This window comes from Ceratotherium simum, chromosome 26 (genome assembly GCF_057802395.1).
Source record: "Ceratotherium simum simum isolate JZ-2026a chromosome 26, ASM5780239v1, whole genome shotgun sequence".
NCBI classification, from domain to species: Eukaryota; Metazoa; Chordata; class Mammalia; order Perissodactyla; family Rhinocerotidae; genus Ceratotherium; species Ceratotherium simum.
Window position 1 is genome coordinate 2,672,726 of NC_141925.1, and position 20,743 is coordinate 2,693,468.

The window sequence follows — 20,743 nt, forward strand, 5'->3', positions numbered from 1 at the left end:
GGCTGCTGCTGTCTGGTCTCCCCAGGCCCCTCCCTGCCCCCCGCTGCTGGTTCTCCGGGTGCCCCTGGGTCTGGCCAAGGGCCGGCTGTGTATTTGTCAGAGAAGAGTCCTGTGCTGCGGACAGTGAGCCAGGCACTGCCACACTGAGACACACCTGGGCAGGGCCGCAGGCTGGGGGGCACCTTCCCCCCACCCTGTCAGACCGTGCTCTGGGGCCACTGGGGGCTGTTAATAGCGTCATTTTGTTTTCATCCTTGGCATTTACGGAAGTTGATTGTAAGTAACTGAATGCCCTGGAACTAGCATGAGTGAAGGAAAGTTGCGTCAGAGGGACAAAGGGCAGCCCAGGAGGGCGAGGATGAGGGACTAAGGGCAGCCCGGGAGGGCGAGGATGACTGGAATTAGGAGCTGCAACACCGCAGCACCCTCTTTCTCAGCCTGGAAGGTTCCAGGCTCTCAGGCCCGCTGAGAGTCCTCGCCTGTAGCCACAGCTATGATTGCTCCCTGCCTGGGCCCCAAGTGGTTCTCTCTCCCTCCTCCAGAGTAAAAATCCCAGGGGAGGATTCCGATCACTGGGTTTGGGTCATGTGTCACCCCTTGACCAATCACTGTGACCTCGGGGACATGGTAGGATGATGGCCTCAGTTGGGGTCATTTGCCCACTCCTGGGCCTGGGGGCAGGTTAGGCACCAGACAAGGTGGGCTGACTCAGCCCTGGCCCTGAGAAGGGTGGCTGTGAGCCAGGCAGCCTCCCGGGGCAAGTAGGTGACATTTGCCCAGGGGCCATTTCTGCAGAGGGACTCAAGAGTGAGGCTGCAGGGGCTATGGGCTCAGCAGGGGTCTGCGCCTCAGTTTCTCAGTCTGAGACAGGAGTTGGGTTTGGGGGCCCTTTCCAGGGTTCCCTTCCTACTCCCCCCAAGGTTCGACTGTTCATTATTCAGCCAGTTCCGGACCCTCCCCGACACGAGCCAGTTTCTCAGTGAGCATCGTTTCCTTGTCCATGTCCCCAGGTATCCTCTAGCCTTCCCCCTTCACCCCAATTCCAACGGGCAGAGACCGAGGTCCCCTGCTGAACAGGGCGCCCAGTCTTCCAGCCAGCTCCCCTCTGAAGTTTCACCATGTCCCCAGAGATGGCTGTATGTTCCCAGAGTCCCTTGTCACTCTCACTCCCACCAGCCTCTCCAGCTGCCCCCAACTCTGCACCAAGGGGAACACTGCCCTCCTGACCCCACCCCGGCCGGCCGAGCCGTCTGAGGGCGGCTGAGCTGGGGTGATGAGGTCAGCAGCTGCAGGGAGAACGGGAGGGCTGGCGTCTTTCATCCTCGTGGCACGTCTGTGGCGTGGACATGAGCCAGGCACGGCTCCGAGCCCTGCGCTGGAGAGCTGGCTCACCCACTAGTCTTCACAGCAGCCCACGAGGCGGCCTTCACAGAAGAAGAGGCTCCCCCAAGCTCTCAGAGCTGGAGGGAGGGCGCACCATAGCCAACTCCAGAGACCTCGAGCGTGGGCTCCGGGTGGTCCTGGGGCCTGGACGGCAGAGGTCAGGCCTGAGGCTGCCCACCCTCCACTCCGCTGGACCTGGGGCCCGGCCGCCACCAGGTCCCCTCTTTCGGATCCCTCGCACTCACCCCCAGCCTGCTGCCCTGCTCACCCTTTCCACTCACCCCCAGATACTCAGTGCACACTCTACGCTGGGCACTGTTCTGGCCACTGGGGACTGTTATGGACTGAATGTCTGTGTCCTCTCCAAAATTCCCATGTTGAGGTCCTAAGCTCCAATGTGACTGTATTTGGAGATAGACCCTTTATTAAGGTGAAATGAGGTCATGAGGGTGGGGCTCTGATCCTGTAGGATTAGTGTCCTTATAGAAGAGACTCCAGGGAGCGCTCTCTCCCTCAGCCCCCCACCCCCACAGGCACAAAGAAGAGGCCCTGTGAGCACCCAGCGAGAGGGCAGCTGCCTACAAGCCAAGAGGAGGTCTCAGAACAAAACCCACCTTGCCAGTACCTTGCTCTTGGCCTTTTCAGCCTGCAGAACTGTGAGAAATAAATCTCTGTTGTTTAAGCTGCCCAGACTGTGGTATTCTGTTCTGGCAGCCTGAGCTGACTAAGACAGGGACAGAGACCCAGATCCTGCCTCACGGAGGGGAGACAAACAGACGAGAATCAAGCCTCCTCCATTGCACGTCAACTCACACTGTGATGTGGCCAGGGAGGAGGTATGGTGGGCAGGAAGGCCCCCGAGAGGGGATGGAGTGGAGGGCTGCGGGATGAGGAGGACTTGACTAGGTAGACAGAGGCTCGAGAGCCTTCTGGGTGGTGGGCCTGGTCCAGGTGCAGCCCTCCACTGAGTCCTGTGCCCAGCATCTCCCAGCCTCACCGAGATCAGCAACCTCGCTGTCCTGGCCACCCCAAATTGAAGAGTAGGCTGTTTCCCAAGCTCAGGTCTGCTTCTGCCTCACAAGGGGTGCTGCCAGCTTTGAACCAGCCATTCCCCACTTTGAGTTCCTGCAAACCCGAGTGGGGCTTGGCCAGGCCTGGGGACTGGGCTCCACATGGGGCTGGCCGAGCTGGGATTTCTGGACAGAACAATAGCGCTCAGAGCCCCGGCAGCCAGCACTGCAAGGAGCCCGGAGCCAGGATCGGGTTCAGAGATGAGCTGCCAAGGATCCTCCGGAGCTTCCTGGCCTGACAGCAGCCCCCCGCCTCCCACTCACCTGACAGTGCCCAGGCTCCCGCCCCCAGTTCTCAGTATCTTGGCCCAAGCCAGGCTTCCTTTGAGAAATCCAGGTGTCCCCTCCCTGCCACCTCGGAAGCACTGCTCAAAGCATCCTTGTTCCAGGCTGGACTGGTAAAGCTGCAGCCCCGCCCTGGCCTCCTTAATTACCCCCTGGCTTGGCCCCCGTCGCCTCCTGGCCCTTTAAGCCCCCAGGTCCTCCCCTAGCCCAGTCAGCAGGGAGGGCACCGGCTGCGCTGAGAGAGTGAGAGCAGGGTCCAGGGGCTGCCAGGGCGGGTGTGGGGCAATGGAAATAGAGGCTGGGGCAGGGGACGGGCTCCAGGGCTCATGTGGAGGCCTAGGGAGCCCAAATCTCGCAGGGGCTGGGGAGGGTGGGGGTGGTCCCCAGGGCCTGGGCAGAGGGAAGTGTATAGAGCCTGGACCATGGGGATAGGTCGGGGACCAACCAGGGACTGAGGGAAGACAGAAGGGCCTCTGGGGGCTAGTGCCAGGGGCTAGGACCCTCCCCTTCTCTCCCTGCAGGCTCTGACCAGAGTCCTAGCCCTGGGCACTGCCATCCTTACCTGGCCCAGCCCTGAAGACAGAATGAGGAGGGCTTCCTGCCTCCAGGTCCTGCTCCCACTGCTGCTGTGTGAGTAGGGGCAGGGGCTAGGGGTGTTGACCACAGCGACCTTGGATCCCATGTCCCATCTCACCCCTCTCTGGCCGGGTTCCCCTAGAGCACTCTAGAGCATTCTAATCTTGGGTTTAAGTTCTGTCACCGCCCTTGGGCTCTCCAAACCTGCATGTACTCATCTGCGTAATGGGTATAGTCCCCACCTCACAGCGTTCCGGGGAGGGTTAAATGCTGTAACTGATTGCACAAAAGTCTGGCACCAGGTCAGTGCGACAAGTATGTTGCATTCCCCTTCCTAATCTCTGATCATTCCCCTTCCTAATCTCTGATCTTCCCCCCTCACCCCGTTATCTGACACTAAATCCATAATCTAGTCCCTTCCCTGCTTCCTCCTCCAGGCGCTGCTGGGACACTGGAGTCTGCAGGTAAGGAAGCCTCAGAGTCCCCCAGCGCCAATGCCTCCTTGGCTTTGGCCTTGTGTCTCCTCGTCCCCACTCGCCTCCCAGGCCCCCAGTTCTCGGCCCACCCTCGCCCTCCCCTTGTCCTCTCGCAGCCTGCGGGCAGCCTCGCGTGTCCAGTCGGATCGTGGGGGGCCAGGACGCCCGCGACGGGGAGTGGCCGTGGCAGGCGAGCATCCAGCACCGCGGGGCGCACGTGTGCGGGGATTCCCTCATCGCCCCGAAGTGGGTACTGACGGCGGCGCACTGCTTCCCGAGGTCAGCGAGCAGCCAGAGGCCAGCCTCGGGCGGGGGCGCTCTCCTGCTCCCCGAGGGCTCTCGCGCGGGGGCGCCACCTGGCGGCGGCGCGGGGACTGTGCGGCAGGGACTGCGGCCCTACGGCGGCGACGCGGGGCGGCGGGGCGCTGTAAGAGGCCCTGGCCCTGTCTCGCAGGCTGGTGCTGCCATCTGAGTACCGCGTGCGCCTGGGGGCGCTGCACCTGGGTCCTGCCTCGCCCCGCGCCCTCTCGGCCACCGTGCGGAGGGTACTGCTGCCCCCCGACTACTCCGAGGACGGGGGCCGCGGCGACCTGGCGCTGCTGCAGCTGCGCCGCCCGGTGCCCCTGAGCGCCCGAGTCCAGCCCGTCTGCCTGCCCGAGCCCGGGCCCCCCCCCCCCCCCCCCCGGCACACCGTGCTGGGTCACTGGCTGGGGCAGTCTCCACCCGGGAGGTGAGGCAGAGAGGGGGCACGGGGGCATTGTGGGAGGGAAAAGAGATCCCCCTGCACCTCCCTGTGACCGGGAATCCCAGCCCCCAACTGCCCCAATCTGGGGGCCCAGCGCGACCACCAGGGACCCGAACCTCCTCCCAGTCAGGCTGGGGAGTCCTGGCCTGGCAGGTCAGACTTTCGAGTAGGCTTCTCCACGATCCCTGCTTTCCACTTCACCCTCTCCCAGCTCTCAAAAGTCTCCCTTCTCCCCCCAGTGCCACTCCCAGAGTGGCGAACTTTGCAGGGAGTCAGAGTGCCCCTGCTGGATGCACGCACCTGTGACCGCCTCTACCACGTGGGCACCAGTGTGCCCCGCACTGAGCGCATAGTGCTGCCCAGGAACCTGTGCGCCGGCTACATCGAGGGCCACAAGGATGCCTGCCAGGTTTGGAAAGCTGCCTGGACCCTCCAGAGTTCACACCCCTGTGCCCAGCACCCTACCTCCCTAGAACCCAGGACCCAGGAGATACCACCTCCAGGCTCAGCGTCCTGGCCCCTAACCCAGAGGCACCGCCTGGGGGACTGCCATCTGAAGTCCCCGGAGGGCTGGCACCTAAGCTCGCCTTTCTCCTGCAGGGTGACTCTGGGGGACCACTGACCTGTGTGAAGTCTGGGCGCTGGGTCCTGGTGGGTGTGGTGAGCTGGGGAAAGGGCTGTGCCCTGCCCAACCGTCCTGGTGTTTATACCAACGTGGCCACTTACAGCCCCTGGATTCAGGTTCGCCTCAGCCTCTGATGTAGTGACACTGGCCTGGAGCCAGACGCTGGGGTCCCTCAGCCAGCTGGTTCATCTCAGGACCTGCACATCGCCCCCACCCTGCCCCTTCTGACTTGAGGCTCAGAGGCCTCATAAAGCTAAGGGGCCAGCCGTCCATCCATCCATCCTTTCCCTCTTCCTTGGGGCTCACAAAACCCCACCTGCCTATCCTCCTCCAGGAGCCTCCCATGTGTCTGGGGGTCTCAGGCTCCCTCCCTCCCTCCCTCCCCTTCCTGTCCATACTTAATCATTCTCAGCTCCGGCTGGGGCTGGGCCTGGGCACCCAGAGACACCCGAGTGAGCTGGTGCTCGGTCTGGCCTGCGTGCCCTCTTCTTCTGGAGGAAGTCAGCGAGATGGGAAGTGTGAGAGGGACTCAACACCAAGGAGATGATTCTTCATTGCTAGCTTTGAAGATGGAGCAGGCCACGTGGCAACGGACCGTGTGCAGCCTCCAGGAGCTGAGGGCAGTTCCAGCTGACAGCCCAGGGGAGGGAAACCTCAGTGCTACAACCGCACGGAACTGCTCCCGGCCAACAACCTGACCAAGCAGGGAAGGGAATTCTTCCCCCAGGCTCCAGCTGAGAGCCCCGCTAGGCCGAGCCCTTGATTTCAGCCTGGTAAGACCCTGAGCAGAGCGCCCAGCTGAGCCCCCAGACTTCTGGCCCATAGAGCTATGGTTTAATAAATTTATGTTGTTTTAAGCTGCTATGTTTGTAGTCATTTGTTGCATAGCAATCGAAAACGAATATAGATTTTGCCCCACTGCGATGGAGGTGCCTCCAGTAGTGGGGTGGGCCGACCAGGCCTGGCCTTCCCATGCACTCGAAGAGGCGCAGGAGTCTGGGGCAGCTGGCATTGTGCCCTCTGTCCAGAGGGGCCAGGAGCCCCCAGGCAGGCCTGGCCACAGCTTCTGCTGTCCTTGTTCTGTCATCACCCCCATCCATGCCCGGGGGAGTGTGGGGCTGTGTCCTAGCCTTGGCCAGGTCCCCAAGCCCAGAACTCCCACACACCTGCATCTGGAGACCAGCCTAGGCCCTTTGCAGCTCCCTGCCCACCCTCGTGTGCCTGGGACCTGGTGTCTTGTCCCCTCCCTGCCATCTTCTCGTCCCCAGGGTGAGGACCACCCGTTCCAATAGATGGAGCTTGGTTTCCAGAACTGCAGAAGGAGCAAGAAACTGAACGAGACCTGGAAAATTCAAAGCCTCATCTTTGGAGCTGACAGGGCAGTGGGTGAAGAGGAACGGGGAGGCCATCACCGCAGGCACAGCCAGCAGGGCAGGCCCGAGTGCAGTTGACCCACACAGGCCCGAGCCTCAACTCCTTCGCATCTTTTCTCCCAGGGGAGAGAGTGGCTACACCACTGGTCGCTGCAGGGCCAGGCCAGACAGGGTGGGTCTGTGGACAGAGGCAGTGAGAGAGCTCCAGGCTGCTCTCTCCCCCAGGCTGAGGGCCATCCATCTGGGGTATAGCTTGGCCGCCCCCGGGGGGGGTCATCGGGGACCAGGGTGCCCAGAATGGGGCATGGCTGTGGTGGGCCAGCCTACAAAAAGCTCTGGGCACATCTGCGGTGGGACCCTATCAGCCCCTGCTGGGTGATACCAGCTGTCCTTATGTTGCTCCCTCAGCCTGGGGCCAGCCAAGGGACCACCAAGATGCCGTCCAAAGCACTGACACGGGAACAAGCCAGTGGCTGGGAGCCAGGCTGCCTTGACCACAAACCTGCTGTGATTTGAGTAATGGGTCCCCATTCAGAGAGCCCGGTGTTTCTGAAGCATAACCTGGGAGCTAAGCAAGAGCATCCTAGGAGTGGGAGGGGCAGGAGGCGCAGGAGTTGGGCCTGGAAGGGAAGGGTCAGCGAATGAGAAGAAACCAGCTACTCCTTGTCAAGGCCTCACCCGACACCCGGAGGGCTTCATTGCACCATCTCACGGGATTCTCACCTGACCTCTGGGAGGTGGGTTTTCCCCATCTGTCAGATTCGAAAACTGAGGCCCACAGACACACAGCTGGTACAGGGCAGACGGGGATTTGATCCCAGCTGGGTGGGAATGGTAGAGGGAGGACCACCCCTTTTGCTTTCTCCACTTCCTCCCACATCAACAGTACAGCCTCCCAGCCCCCTCCCCTCAGCCCATTGCTGGTGTGGCAGCCTCATGGGGCTGGGCAAATCACAGCTCTTCTCTGCCCTGTGCTGCTGTGTCCCGTCTGTCAGCAAAGTCAGTGGAGGGGGGACCGGGCCCTGCATCAGCCGCATCCTCCCCTGGCCTCACCTGCCAGGTGACAGGCTGGGAGACTGTGGAGCCCGGAGGGGCACACCTGGGGCGGCCAGGGCGGTCCTGGGAACTCCCAAGCACAGGGCATGCTGGGCTCCTGTCCAAGGCAGGCATTTCCTAGCCGCCCACCTGCTCTGGTTGGTAGTGCTGCAACCGGATGGCCTCGTCTCTCCCAAGAGTACCAACTTGACCTCAGTTTCCCCACACTGTAACCTGAACTGGTAACACTCAACTATGGTGGCTGCTGAGAGAGTCAAGATTATGGTTAAGGCCATCATTGTTCTGCCCACTGGAAACGTAGGCTGTGCCAGGCATGGGTGTGCTCTCAGTTGATCAGAGAACACCCATGAGATGTTCTCATTTCCCATTTCATGAATGGGGAAGCAGGCCCAGCGAGGTTAGGTGACATGCCCCAAGGTGCACAGCAGGTAAGAAGTGGAGCTGGATTTGAACGTGGGCGACTGACTCAAATTCCACAGAGTTATGTCACTTCCCTTATGGAGATGAAAATAGCTGTAAAACACTCTACAAATGAGAGACACGCTAATAACTAGTGGTCATCGATAATTGCTATTTATTAATCAATGCTTAAAAAAAAATAAAGTGGACAGGAAGGGAAGGCCCACCAGGTGAGGCCCTACAGGCTTAGTCCGGAGGCCGGCAAAGGGTCTCTGCTGTGAGCATCGGGTGAGTGAAGCAAGGGGGCAGAAACGGCCCAGGAGGCCTTCGTGTCCAGAGAAGCAAGAGCAGCCGGCCAGCCGGCTCACTCACCATCGTGAGCCTCCCGTTCTGTCTGTCATGCCCCCAGGAGGAGGACCTGCACCCAGTGAGACCACAGGGCCGGGGACGCGGGGGAGGGGTTGGGGGGGTCAGCCCTGCTCCCCCTCAAACCCTTCCTCACCCCATTCCCACTGCAGGCGTCAGTGCACTGAACGACATGGAGGCCTGGAATCACTCCTGCAACAGACACAAGTGGACAGCACCATGGGTGCTCAGAGACCCCCTCTGAGGGGAAAGACTCACACCAGGTAGGCCCTGCCCTCCTCGCCACCTCCCCCAGGGCTGGGTGAGCTCTGACCACCGAGACAGCCGTAATCGCGCACCAGTCACCACCCGAAGCCTGGCACTCCACTCTCCCTGCATCAGCTCATTCAGGCTCTGAAATGCCCCACGGGGGCCAACTGTATATTCCCCTCCACAGATGGAAACAGGCAAGAGGCTCGGTGCCTTGCCCAAGACCACAGTTAAGAAGCTGGGGCTTGTGCCAAGGGGTGTGCTAGGTGGCATAGTGGTCAAGTGCGCAGGCTCCACTGTGGTGGCCCGGGGCTAGCAGGTTCAGATTCTGGGCGCGCAACGACACACCACTTGGCAAGCCATGCTGTGGTGGCATCCCATATAAAGAAGAGGAAGATGGGCATGGATGTTAGCCCAAGGCCGATCTTCCTCAGCGAAAAAAAGGAGGAGGATTGGCGTCGGATATCAGCTCACGGCTAATCTTCCTCACACACACACAAAAAAGCAGCAGCAGCTGTGGCTTGAACCCAAGTGGTCTGCAGGAGGGTGGGTGGGAACACGCACTGTCCTTGGAGGGATGGGGTGCCCCATCCCCCACAGAGTGACTCCTGGTGGGCATCCTGAGCTGAGGCACTAGCCAGGGCAGCCCCCACCAGCCAGGGGCTCTACATGCTGGTCTCCAGTAGAGCAGATTCTGGATGACGTGCCCAGGCCACAGCTGGGCCAGAACATCACTGGTGGAGAGGAGGCTCCTCCCGTCCCCGCAGCCCTAGACTCACTCTTCACCTGCCTCATTCTCGGAGATCTGCTGGCTGCCTCAGAACCTCCTTGGCCCCCACGGTCCACATCCTCCCTCCCCTCGCTCTCCCAGCAGCACAGGGTCTAACGCCTCCAACTCTGTGCACACAGATGCTGCGATTAAGAAGGAACCTTCAGGGCCGGCCCCTTGGCTTAGCGGTTAAGTGTGCGCGCTCCGCTGCTGGCGGCCTGGGTTGGATCCTGGGCGCGCACCGACGCGCTGCTTCTCCGGCCATGCTGAGGCCGCGTCCCACATGCAGCGGCTGGAAGGATGTGCAGCTTGACACACAACTATCTACTGGGGCTTTGGGGAAATAAATAAATAAATAAAATTATGAAAAAAAAAAAAGAAGGAACCTTCAGTCTGGGCCAAGGACTCACCCCACCAGTTACCTGATCACCGCTTCCTTCTCAGGGAATGAAGCCCAGGCCAAGGTCAGCCAGGGACTGGGGTGCTGGGAGGGAGCCAGGGCTGCCCTGGGCTCAGGGTGAGGGCTGCCTTGGGGTGCGGGGAGGGGAGGGTCACAGGAGAGGAAGGGACTTCAGAAAGCTACTGAGGAGCCAGAGACTAGAAGTCAACAATAACTACAGTTATGGCTCAGGAAAGGTCTAGTGAGTGCTAACTCTTGGGGGGACTCTACAAACTTCACAAACGGTTATTCTCCCATCCTATAGAGAAGGAAACTGGGCCTTGGCGAGGTGAACTGCTCAAAGCTGCACAGTCAGCGCCAGAGCAAGACTTTGAACTCTGGCTGGTCTGAGCATAGAGCCTGCGCGGTTGGCCACCGGCTTGATTCAGGGCCAAGGCAAGAGCATCTTCAGACTCCGCCCACCTCAAGAATTCTCACATTGCAGACCCAACAGGTGCGGAGCCGTCTGGCCTCCAGAGCCACCCACTGGCCGTCTCGCGCTGGATGCCATGCACGCCTTCTCTGACACTCGCCGGCAATGACCCGGCCGCGGCTCTCCCTCTCCCGGGGAGTGGTTAGGTGACAGACAAGCCTCCTTCGCTCGTTCTAGCCTAACTGCAATTTGGGGCGACGCAGGACGGTGTCCAGCACCCAAGAAGGAAGGCCTAGGCTGTCGGTAGGGATGCTCCCGTAGGAGGGCGGCGAGCCAGGCAAATCAAGCCTACAGGCCCTTCCGGAGACCGAGTGGACCCAGGCAGGGGGCGGGCGGGTGCCCAAGGTCCCTGGGGCCAGCGGGCTCCCATTTCCTCCTCCTGGGGAGCACGGGCAATAACTCCGGCCACGCCCGCTGCTGCTTCCCAGGAAGTTCGCCCGTCCTACTCCCTAACCCCAACAGCAACTTCCTGGGGTCCTTACCCGCCGTAAAGCCCCTCCGAACTGGATCAAACAATCCCGACGTCCAAGGCTGGGGCGGGGACACGGGGACAGTCCTCCGCTACGGTGGCCGGGAAGTCCAGAACTTAAAACCTCCTCAAAATGGCCGCCGAGGAGCCCCGCAATTGTGTCAGAAACCCCAATATGGCAGCCCCGGCCTCGCTGAGATGTGACTGCCGCATCTCATGGCCAAGACGCACATGCATTCACTCTCCTTGGGATGTGGGAGTGCCCTACGCTCGCGAAGGCAGCCGCGGACATCCCCAAAAAAGGCAGGGCCTGCGCCGAGCCCTCCCCTGATGCATCAGCACGGAGACCTCGCTTCTGCCACTGCCAAGATGGCGCCATCGCCTCCTGCATCCCTCCCATGCTCGGCGCCTGCCCCTCTCCCACCACCTCGGCCACTCCGGCAACCGGCGCCGAGATGGCGGCCAGACACTTGGCCCCAGCGACCCGTTTGCTGATCACTTAAAATGGCGGCCGCGGGGCGGGGCCGCGGGGCGGGGCGAGGCGAGGCCGCCGGGCGCGGGGCAGCCTGGGGGCCGGCGCGCGGGCTGCCGGGAACGCGGCGGAGCGCGGCCGCGCCGGCGCGTCGAGGGGAGAGGCAGCCGCCGCGATGGTGAGCGGGCGCGGGGAGGGGCGGCGGGCCGGGCCGGGGGCGGCGGGCCGCGCGGGGGGGCCTGGGCCCCGCGCTCACGCCGGCCTGCCGCCCCCAGGACGTGTTCCTCATGATCCGGCGCCACAAGACCACGATCTTCACGGACGCCAAGGAGTCGAGCACGGTGTTCGAGCTGAAGCGCATCGTCGAGGGCATCCTCAAGCGGCCTCCCGACGAGCAGCGGCTGTACAAGGTGCGGCCCGCCGGTCCTGGCGGGCGGGCGGGCGGGGGCCGGGCCGGGGGCCGGCGCTGCCGGGAACCGCCGCCGCGGCCCGGCCGTGGGCCCTCGGCCGCGCCGCTGATGTAAACAGTGGCCGGGCCTCCCCCGCGCGGGCCGTCGCTCGGACTCGGGGAGGTGAGGCCCCGAGAGCGCTCGTTGCACGGGGATCTCGAGGAAGACCGGCTCTAAGGTCGCGCGCCCGGCCCCGCGCTCAGCGCCGAGGGCCAGCGTCACATCTGAGCCCTACAACGGTCCCACCCGCGACATGCTGGCTGCTGGCAGCCATGCTCTGCGGCTGAGGACACTGAGGCTCGGCGAGGTGGCCACTTAGCAGGTCCAAGGTCATTGGCAGAGCCAGAATTTGAACCCCAATGCCTTTAAGCCTCTACAGGCCCAGTAAAATTACGCTGCCCCCCAACTGCTTCTTAATACAGAGAAATGGAGGGTGTCCAGATGAGTCGGGTCCCACTAGTTCTTCACCAAAGAACTGTTTACCCTTTGACATCCTGCGGATGTTCTGAGAGCTTGTCCCCACCCCCCTTCCCCCTGCAGTTATTATATAATAATAACAATAATAACCAACTGCAGTTATTCAGCAAGGATGGCTTGTGGTTTTCATTGGGGAATCTGGTGTGTGGGTGCCTGATGAAAGTCTCTGGCAGCATCCAGACGTCCTTGCCGGAAGTGTGTTGATGTGTTTCTGCCTGGAAACTGGCCTTTGGCTGCAGGCTGAGCCTCCACTCCCTTAGTCTCTAAAGGTCTTTCCTCCCTAATACCTGCTGGGGCTTCCCTGATAAGGACCCTTCCTGCTGCCTATGCTCTTTCCACATGCTGTACTTGGTGCTTTTTGTGCCTCTGTCACTTATTGAAACCTCCTGGCTGCCCTATGAGTTGGGAATTCCAGTAATTCCTATTTTACAGATAAAGAAACTTCACATCAAAAAGATCAACCACTTGGTCCAAGGTGGCAGAGCTGGGATTCAAACCAGGTCTGCCTGTGGCCAGACTGGGTCACTGGCTCTTAAAATTAGATTCACCTGGAGTTTGGGGACAAAAAAGATTCCAGAGCCCTACGCTGGGAGGTTCTGATTTGGAAAGTCTTGGGTGTAGCCCTGGAAACTGTGTTTGATCTCCTCTAGGGTGTCCTGGGCCCTGCTCGGGGCTGTTTCTCTTCCCTCTTCTGACTTCCAGTGTAGTTGCTGACCAGGGAAGTCTTTGGACTTGCCCCTCCTGGGTCCTCTCGTGAGACCCTGCCTGCCTCTCTCCTCAGGATGACCAGCTCCTGGATGATGGCAAGACCCTGGGCGAGTGTGGCTTCACTAGTCAGACAGCACGGCCGCAGGCCCCAGCCACTGTGGGGCTGGCCTTCCGGGCAGGTGAGAAGGGCAGCCAGGCTGGGTGGAAACAGCCAAAGAATGGGGTTGTCAGGGAGTCTGCAGTTCTTCAAAGTCTCCAGGACAATGTCTTCCCAGTCCACAAAGCACAGGCAATGTGCTGTGACAGTGTATTTGTTTCTCCATAAAAAAGATGAGAAGCAAATGAGATGCTTGTAGAAATTGAAGCCTATTTCATGAAAGATTCAAAGATTCCTAGTCATGATACCAGCTTACGTTTACAGAGGGCTTGTTGAGTACCTGGCCCTGCACTCGGCATTTGACTTCTGTTGGCCCATCTCATCCTCTCAGTAGCTCTGGGAGGTAAGCACTGCCATGCCCATTTTGGAGACGTGGACTCCGAGGCTTGCTGGAAGTCACGTGGGGAGCCACGGTTCTGATGCAGACTGCCAGGACCTTGCCTGAGCTGGGCACCATGCCAGGCACTGTCTTTACAGTACATCACTTAATCCCCCAGTGTCCCTGTGCATGCCAGACTTGTATTATATGCCCATTTTGAGGAATAGTAAACAGCCTGCAGAGGTTAGGTCACTTGCTGGGACTGCAGATCCAAGATTCACATCCAGCCCCTGCCTGCCCCAGAGCGTGTACTCTCGTCAACCACATATCCCCCTGCCCAAAGTTTAGAAGCCTAAGGGATGGGGGTGGTTTACTTCCCTCCAATGTACCTCTTTCCCCCAAGAAAAAGAGAGGAAATGTGAGTTTTATTCTTTGTCTCTGGAAACTTAAATAGCTGTCGTAGGGTATTTTATAGCTTTGGACCCAGGGGCTGTGCGGATGGCTGGGTAAACTTGAGTGAAGTTACAAGGATTATTTTTCTGGCTTCTTGTAAGAAAACGTAGTGAGGGCTGAGGAGGGAGCGAATAGCCTTAGCCACACTTTTCAGTTTCATAAGGATAACTGTGCGAAGCCTCAGCAGCTGTGTCTTCGGGTGGACTGGAGTTCCTGTCCCCATAAAGGGGTGATACTAGGACCAGCCCCACACGAGTCAGTGTGAGCCCCCACGCATCCTAGGCCAGAGCCTTTGAGTGGTCAGCAAATGGAAATCTTAGGGGCCTTTATGTGGGTTGCTTCTGACCCTCATGTGACACCGCAGCGGGTGCCGGGCTGGTGCAGACTTTTATCAGGCCCTGTACAGGGAGGCCCTTCTGAAGGGAGCAGGTGAGGGCTGAGAGCTCCTCTGCTGGTCCACTTGCTACGCTAAGGCCAGGCTGTATTCTCCCAGAGGAAGTGTCCCATTCTTTGATTGGAACAAAGGCACCCTGTAGGCTTGCAGCGACTCTTGGAAGATGTTGCTAGACCTATTTTGCAGATGAAGAAATCATGACACCAAGAGGTGATTTGTGTTTCCCCATGACTCCCAGTATGACGTTGAATGAGGTGGTGGCTGTGGACCCCGGTGGCATCACCCCTCAGGCAGGTGATTGCTGTCTCGCTAGAGGCTTTTCACTTCCCCCACAGGCTACTTTCACTTACAGAAACACACTTCTAAGTGGACCTGTTTCCCAGGTAGTAGTTTCCTGGTGCAGCTGGAGGAGGTGTGAGACACGGGTATGTCTCCCCACCCCCAAACTAGCTTCAGTTAGGGAGATGACAGTGTCAAATCAACTGTTAAATGGCATCATCCAGACTTTATTTCCAAAGAATGGGAAAAGTGATGAAGGCAAGAATTGTCACTGCAGATATGTGGCTTGGAAGATGAATTAGTTCTTGGTGTCTTAACTTCAGCACTACTGACATTTGGGGCTGGAGAATTCACGTGTGGGGTTGTCTCATGCCTTGTAGGATCTTTAGCAGCATCTCTGGCCACTACCAGAGGTGGCCATCTACCCACTAAATGCCGGTTGCAGCCACCTACACCCACCCCCAAGTTGACAACCAGAACTGTTGCCAGACATGGCCAGCTTTCCTTGGGGGACCTAATCAGTTGAGAACCCTGAGCCAAGTGGAGAGAATAGTCTCCCAGGTAGAAGAAAGCACAGGAGAAAAGTTGTCAAGTAGGGTTCATTTGTTCTGTGCTGGGGCTGCTGTTGTAGTGGGGAGAGCAGCTGGTCAAAAGAAGCAAAGGGCCATTTGGGCTAGTAGTCAGTGCTCCCCAGGCAATGCACAGGGCATTGGGATGGAGTGATTGTTTATATGGTGTGGCTGGGGAAACCCTGAATGCCATTCTGAGTGGCAGGCTAGGGATCAGCAAGTGCAAAGGCCCTGAGGCAGGAAAGAGCTTGATGTGAGAACCCTGGGGAGCACAGGAGACAGGTGGAGACATAATGGTGAGGACTTGAGATTTTATTCAGAGTGTGACAGGAAGCTCAAGTTTTAAGCAGGGGAGGAATAGAATCTGGTTTGACTTTGAAAAATCACTTAGTAGGAAGGGAACGTGAAGGGAACAAGGAGATGGGTGAGGTTCTGGGTGAGGAGTGATGGTGGCTATGGAGCCAGCAACAGGTAGGTGGATGCAGGTCAGCCCACAGGCTCAGTGATGGATGTGGAGGGATGGCCAGCCTCGGGGAGGGGAGTGGGGTCAGGTTGCGCCTGGAGGAGGGGGAGACATTCCGGTACGGCCATGGAGTCCAGGCAGTTGGATGCAGGGAGGTCAGGGCAGTGGAGGAGACTCACTTTTTGGGGGCAAGTGTTTGCTCGGAGGCCCCCAGAAGCTAGAGGTGGCTACCTGTTCCAGCTCTCCCCACTCCTCTCCACCAGATGAGGCTTTTGAGGCCCTGCGCATTGAGCCCTTCTCTAGCCCGCCGGAGCTGCCTGATGTGATGAAGCCACAGGACTCAGGAAGCAGCGCCAATGAACAAGCCGTGCAGTGAGAAGGCCCCTGGGCCCACCCCAGTGCCCCATTCTCCCCAATAAAAGAGATTTGGGTGTTCGCCTTGTTGCTGCCTCTTTCTGCACACCGTCTCCGGACTCCAGGAATCATCCTCACTGGGATGGGGTCCACTCCCCTCAAGGCTCCTCCTCTTCTTGCTTGCCAGGCTGGCCTGCTCAACCATAGGCTCTCTGGGCCCAGCTGTCCACCCCCGGCCCAGCCCATCCCACCCGACTCCTCAAAGGCCATGTGGAGAGGACTGGGAGGAACCCAGAGCCCAGGGTCAACCTTCTGCTCGGCCTGTGGACAAAAGGTTTGAGGCTTTGTTCCTTACGAGTGCCCCCCTCCCAGCATGCCTGTCCCCAGGCAGGCCAGCGCCTCTTGTCCTGCTCAGAGGCTTCTGGGTGGAGGAACAGAGGCCAGGAGCAGAAGTGTAAGCTGGAGCCAGTGTGTTGGTTTGAGCAGGTTCTGTGGGAGGCCCACAACCCAGAGCCGCCCTGACACAGGTCCTCCAAGGCCTGCAGTGTGCTCCTTAGCGGGGGTGCAGCCAGAGTAGGAGAGCAGCTCCTCCCCCAACCCTTAATAAACAGTCTATAAACCCAATTCCTGCATTTCTCCTTTTTATTTGACAGAAAAAGTTGCTCTTGCTGTACAGATTTTAAAAAACCAAAATGCCTTTAAGAAACGTGAAGAAAAGTTGGGGGGAGGGGGCCACAACCTCACTGGGGGGGGGCAGCAGGGGCCAGCTAATTTCAACTCCTGCCCCTTCCTTCCAGGAACAGCTCACCCAAGTACCGGAGTCCCAAACCATGATCCCCCCAGGGACTCGGGGATCAAAGGGGGGCAGTGTCTCCCCAGGCCCTTTCTGACTCAAGACCAGGGTGTCCTGAACTATCCTCCCCTCCCAAAACACCCATTCTCATTCCCACCCACCCCAAACCCCCCAAAACATGTGAACCAGGAAAAACTCACAGAGATTAACATTTCACAGGAACAAAGAAAAAAAGGGGGGGGAGAAGGGAGCCCTCCCCCAAAGATGCTGCCAGAGTTCAAAGGGTGGGGCAGATAAGGACCCCTCCCACGGCTGTTAGGGAGAAAAGGGGCACTCCCTGTGGCTCCAGAACTGGGGGTATGGTGGAATTCCCCAAAAAAGATTCACGGAGACCTGCAACAGAGAAGACAGCGATCAGTGCAGAGGCCGGGCCAGCCCTGCAGGTCTCAGAAGGATGCCCAGCCCTGGAGCGTGACAGGACACTCACCTGGAGGAGCGGTGCCGCATGGGGTGGGGGCTAGGCGTCTCCCTCCTGCGCTTGTGGCCTGGGGAGCGGCTATCCCCATGCTGGCCTCTCCGGGATCCGCGCTCGCTGCTGCTGCAACACAGGACAGACATCAGACCACACAGGACAACACCCACCTCTGGCACCTCTAAGCCTCAAAAATTTTCCTAATAAGTTGTTGCTGACCCAACTGGGCTGGTGGAAAGCAACCCCCACTGCCCTACCTCTGCTGCTCCCGTGGCGAGGGCTGGGGTGAGGGGCGGCGGCGCTCCGCAGGCGAGTAGCTGAGGGACCGCGAGTCCCTGAGGGAATCTATTGGCTTCCGGGGGCTGCGGGACCTGGGGAGCAGAGTAGGCCTCCATAGCGCCACACCCTTCCAAACCCACCAGCCAGCACTCAGGACCACCCCCCAGGTCCTGACCACCAAACCTCATACCACACAGGGCCAGCCTCAGACCCACCTTTGTCCGCTCACTCACCCATCCGCCCGCACATCATCCACCGAGTGCCCCAGTGGGCAGGGCACGGGGTGCAGCGGGGGACGCAAAGATAAAGACAGTCCCTGCCCTTGGAGCAGCTCTGTCTGGTGGTGAAGGCAGGCCAAGGGAGGCTCACTCAGCCCCATGTGTGGGAAGCAGCCCCGCAGGGATTGATGTACATGGGTCTGGGGACCCAGGGGAAGGGGACATGGGGCAAGGAAGGGAAGGGGCAGGGTAGTCGTCTTGAAGGTGCTGTTTGAGCGGAGTCTTGCAGAACGAGGAGTTCACCAGGCGGACAAGGGAATTCCAGGCAGAAGGAACAGCATGTCCAAAGGCATGGGGTTCTCCTTAGACTGCAAGGCGCTGGGTATGGCTGGAGCACAGGGCATGTGTGGGGGCGGGCAGGAGAGGAGAACACAGGGCAGGCAAGGCCAGTTGGTGAAGAGCCTCACACGCCATTCCCGCAGAGGTGGGGCTTTATCCTGCAGGCCACAGGGCGTCCCGGAAGGATTTGTGGAGTGGAGGGAAGTAACCAGATGTACATTTTAGAAAGATCCCTCTGGCTACGTGTGGAAGAGAATGGCGTGGAGGCAGGGAGACGGGGAAGAGGCTGTGGACAGAGTCGGGAGAAGATGACGGTGGCCAGACCAGAGCCCTGGCAGTAGCAACGGGGAAACTTAAAAGCTAGACTCCCTGGGACCAGGGACCAGGCTGCATGTCAGGGCAGGGAAAGGAAGGAATCTAGGACACCCCAATTCTGGCTTGAGCACCCATGTGCATGGTACAGCCCTTTGCCAGAACAGAGCACCAGAGTAGGTGGGGAGAGGAGCGCCTGACTGCTCCCATAGAACCAGACACCACAGTCCATGTGAGACACCCCAGCAGGAATCTCACACCCCAGGGTCACACCCCACCCCTTCTATCTCAAGCAAGGCAGCACTCACCTCTGCTCGCCAGGGGGTGGCTTCTTGGGACTTGCAGGTTTGGGCAAGGCCTGAGGGCCAGGCTTAGCAGGGGAGGGGGAGGAGGAAGTAGAAGAGGAAGAAGAGGAAGAGGAAGAAGAAGAGGAGGAGGAAGAAGAAGAGGAAGAAGAAGAAGAGGAGGAGGAGGAAGAGGAGGAGCTGGAACTGGAACTGGAGCTGCTAGAGCGTCTCTTCCGTTTGGCTGGGGTAGGCTCCGGAGAACGTCCCTCTCGAACAGCCTCCTTTGGGGCTGGAGCAGGGCTGGGGACCCTGTGGGAGAAGAGAAGTGTCACAAGTAGACAAGCTGCCCCAGCCCCAACCCTACCTTCCTTGGCCTGGAGGAACGGCAGTGGGGGAGGGGTATCTGAGAAAGGCCCTGGGAGCTCTCCCAGCCGAGAGCCAGTAAGCGCATTCTCTGGAGAGCAGTGGCCCCGAGCTGACCCAACCTCTGCTAACACAAGCAACAGGCTGGGGCCCGCAGCACAAGGGATCAAGGCTAAACCTCAAGAATGTCCCTGATGGAGGAATAAGGCCCCTGGGCCCAGGTGCTGGGTGGTCTCCTTCCTCGGAGAGCCGCAGCTTGGGGAGGCCCGTGTGTGTGCAGGTTGGCTGGGGGAGGGGCCGTCCTGCCTGGAGGCAGGGAGAGGGATGGGATGACCTCTGAAGATCCTTCCAGCCCAGGGAGTTCCTCTTGAGGTCTAACTGCCATCCCTCCTGCTGTAAAATTAAGTCCATTTCCTCTAGTTCTGTCCTCTGTAGAGACGGAAAACTTATCATTATCCTCTAGAGAATTATACCTTTGGAGACTTTTATCTGTCCCATTCCTCCCCCCGTTGCCCCCACCCCAGCATTCTCTTCTACCCCCAGCTTAATGGGCAAGATCCCCATACCTCTTCAAAGAGCCAAGAACCTCTGGATAGGGCTTCTCCCTCCCCACTCCCCACCCATCCCAAAACCTTCCCCCTAGAAAAGTCCTAAAAGTCAAGTTCTCTCACCTCTTCAGTGCTATCTCAGGTTGAGTGGGAAGGCTAGAGCCCTCCGAGTCGCTAGAACTGGAGCCAGAGGACGAGGAAGAAGAGGACGACGATGATGACGATGAAGAAGAGGAACTGGAAGATGACGAGGAAGAAGAACTCCGCCGCTCCTTTGCTGGCTGCAGGGTGGCTAACGCAGAAGGCTGCTGGGCCCCCGTGGAGGCAGGTGGTTCCCCGTCATCAGGTTGGGACACCCCAGGGACAGGGCCAGAGAGCATGCTGTTGTGGTCACCAGCAGAGGATGTGGTCTTTGCCACTGCCCCCGAGGAAAGGGACTGAGACCCTGCTATAGCGGTGGTCTGGGCAAGCAAAGATCGGGATTGATCAGAAAAAGTAGATGGCACAGGGGACCTAGGCCGATCTTGAGCTGAAGGGAAAACAGGCTGTGATGGAGTCTGGACCGTTCTAGAGGCAGGAGAGGAAGCCCGCTCAGAAGTCATTCTAGACTGGCTCGGAGCAGATGGTGGGGTTCTAGACCCTGGGCCTCCTGGTGGGGTTCTGGACCTGGCTCGGTCGAGAAGCGGTGGTGAGGTTCTGCCACTAACACGCTCGTAGGCAGAGAGGGGCACCCTGGGGCTGGTAAGATTTGCACCAGACAAAGCTGGAGCCATTCTAGCACTGGTGAGGCTTGCAGGGGCCAAAGCTGGAGGGTTTCTTGAGCTGGCAATATTCACAGCTGTGGCATGTGCAGATCTAGGACCCACCAGGTTTGCAGGGGCTGGAGCCTGGGGTGTTCGGGAACTGGAGGGATAGTTTCCAGCGGTCTGGGGTGTCCCAGAGCCCGTGAGACTCAAAGCTGCCAAAGCAGCTGGGGTTCTGGCTCCCGCTAGGTTCACAGCTGGGGCTGTGGGAGTGCGAGGGTCAGCAAGGTTCACAGCTGAAGGTGCCACTGCTGTTCTAGGACTGGCCAAGTTCATGGCTGCTGCTGCAGCTGGTGTTCTTGAGTCGGCCAGGTTCACTGCTGTTGGGATAGCAGGTGTCCTGGCACCGGCCAGGTTCATGGCTGCTGCAGAGGCTGCAGGAATCCTACTGGCAAGGCTGGCAGCTGGAGCTGTTCTGAGACTCATGAGAGGCACTGGAGCTGGAACCTGGGACATTCTTGCAGCAAGGCCAGCAGCAGACATAGATGGAGGAGGCCGAGCGGTGCCAAGACTAATGGCCGT

At 59.5% G+C, this 20,743-nt stretch overlaps 3 protein-coding genes and 1 long non-coding RNA gene across 7 annotated transcripts; 2 read left to right on the forward strand and 2 right to left on the reverse strand.

Moving 5' to 3' along the window:
* Positions 1-3,322: 3,322 nt before the first annotated feature.
* On the forward strand, positions 3,323-5,986 carry LOC106800149 (serine protease 33). Its single transcript, XM_087449484.1, is given in 7 exon segments — positions 3,323-3,368; positions 3,752-3,778; positions 3,907-4,069; positions 4,245-4,455; positions 4,457-4,520; positions 4,775-4,944; positions 5,136-5,986. Coding segments are annotated over 7 exon segments (840 nt in total). The 3' UTR covers positions 5,295-5,986.
* A 2,154-nt stretch (positions 5,987-8,140) lies between these two features.
* On the reverse strand, positions 8,141-10,933 carry LOC147913520 (uncharacterized). Its single transcript, XR_015556478.1, has 2 exons — positions 10,727-10,933; positions 8,141-9,705 (listed from the first exon to the last, which is right to left on the reverse strand). It is a non-coding gene; the product is annotated as an uncharacterized LOC147913520 (long non-coding RNA).
* A 95-nt stretch (positions 10,934-11,028) lies between these two features.
* ELOB (elongin B) lies at positions 11,029-15,889 on the forward strand. Of its 2 annotated transcripts, none has more exons than XM_087449489.1 (4): positions 11,029-11,118; positions 11,461-11,595; positions 12,893-12,998; positions 15,717-15,889. In XM_087449489.1, the coding sequence occupies exons 1-4, from the start codon at positions 11,044-11,046 to the stop codon at positions 15,827-15,829; spliced, it is 429 nt and encodes a 142-aa protein (XP_087305615.1). In that variant the 5' UTR covers positions 11,029-11,043; the 3' UTR covers positions 15,830-15,889. The 2 variants fall into 2 exon arrangements, with proteins under 2 accessions (XP_087305615.1, XP_087305614.1); XM_087449488.1 differs by lacking the exon at positions 11,029-11,118 and adding an exon at positions 11,292-11,363.
* A 542-nt stretch (positions 15,890-16,431) lies between these two features.
* On the reverse strand, positions 16,432-19,677 carry LOC147913521 (serine/arginine repetitive matrix protein 2-like). Of its 3 annotated transcripts, XM_087449485.1 has the most exons (6): positions 19,542-19,677; positions 19,205-19,299; positions 18,529-18,816; positions 17,330-17,443; positions 17,088-17,198; positions 16,432-16,993 (listed from the first exon to the last, which is right to left on the reverse strand). In XM_087449485.1, the coding sequence occupies exons 2-6, from the start codon at positions 19,279-19,281 to the stop codon at positions 16,984-16,986; spliced, it is 600 nt and encodes a 199-aa protein (XP_087305611.1). In that variant the 5' UTR covers positions 19,282-19,299; positions 19,542-19,677; the 3' UTR covers positions 16,432-16,983. The 3 variants fall into 3 exon arrangements, with proteins under 3 accessions (XP_087305611.1, XP_087305613.1, XP_087305612.1); XM_087449487.1 differs by lacking the exons at positions 19,205-19,299; positions 19,542-19,677 and adding an exon at positions 17,585-17,957 and having other exon boundaries at positions 17,088-17,195; positions 18,529-18,677; XM_087449486.1 differs by lacking the exons at positions 19,205-19,299; positions 19,542-19,677 and adding an exon at positions 17,585-17,957 and having other exon boundaries at positions 18,529-18,677.
* Positions 19,678-20,743: the final 1,066 nt, after the last annotated feature.

Bases quoted from the DNA above. Each gene is read 5' to 3' on its own strand.
- ELOB (XM_087449489.1), top strand. From the start codon at position 11,044: ATGCATCAGCACGGAGACCTCGCTTCTGCCACTGCCAAGATGGCGCCA. The intron at 11,596-12,892 runs GTGCGGCCCGCC...CTCTCTCCTCAG, and splicing joins ACGAGCAGCGGCTGTACAAG to GATGACCAGCTCCTGGATGA. The intron at 12,999-15,716 runs GTGAGAAGGGCA...CCTCTCCACCAG, and splicing joins GGGGCTGGCCTTCCGGGCAG to ATGAGGCTTTTGAGGCCCTG.
- LOC147913521 (XM_087449485.1), bottom strand. From the start codon at position 19,281: ATGGACTTAATTTTACAGCAGGAGGGATGGCAGTTAGACCTCAAGAGG. The intron at 18,817-19,204 runs GTCATCCCATCC...CTTCTCCCACAG, and splicing joins GGCTGGAAGGATCTTCAGAG to GGTCCCCAGCCCTGCTCCAG. The intron at 17,199-17,329 runs GTAGGGCAGTGG...CCTGTGTTGCAG, and splicing joins TCGCCACGGGAGCAGCAGAG to CAGCAGCGAGCGCGGATCCC.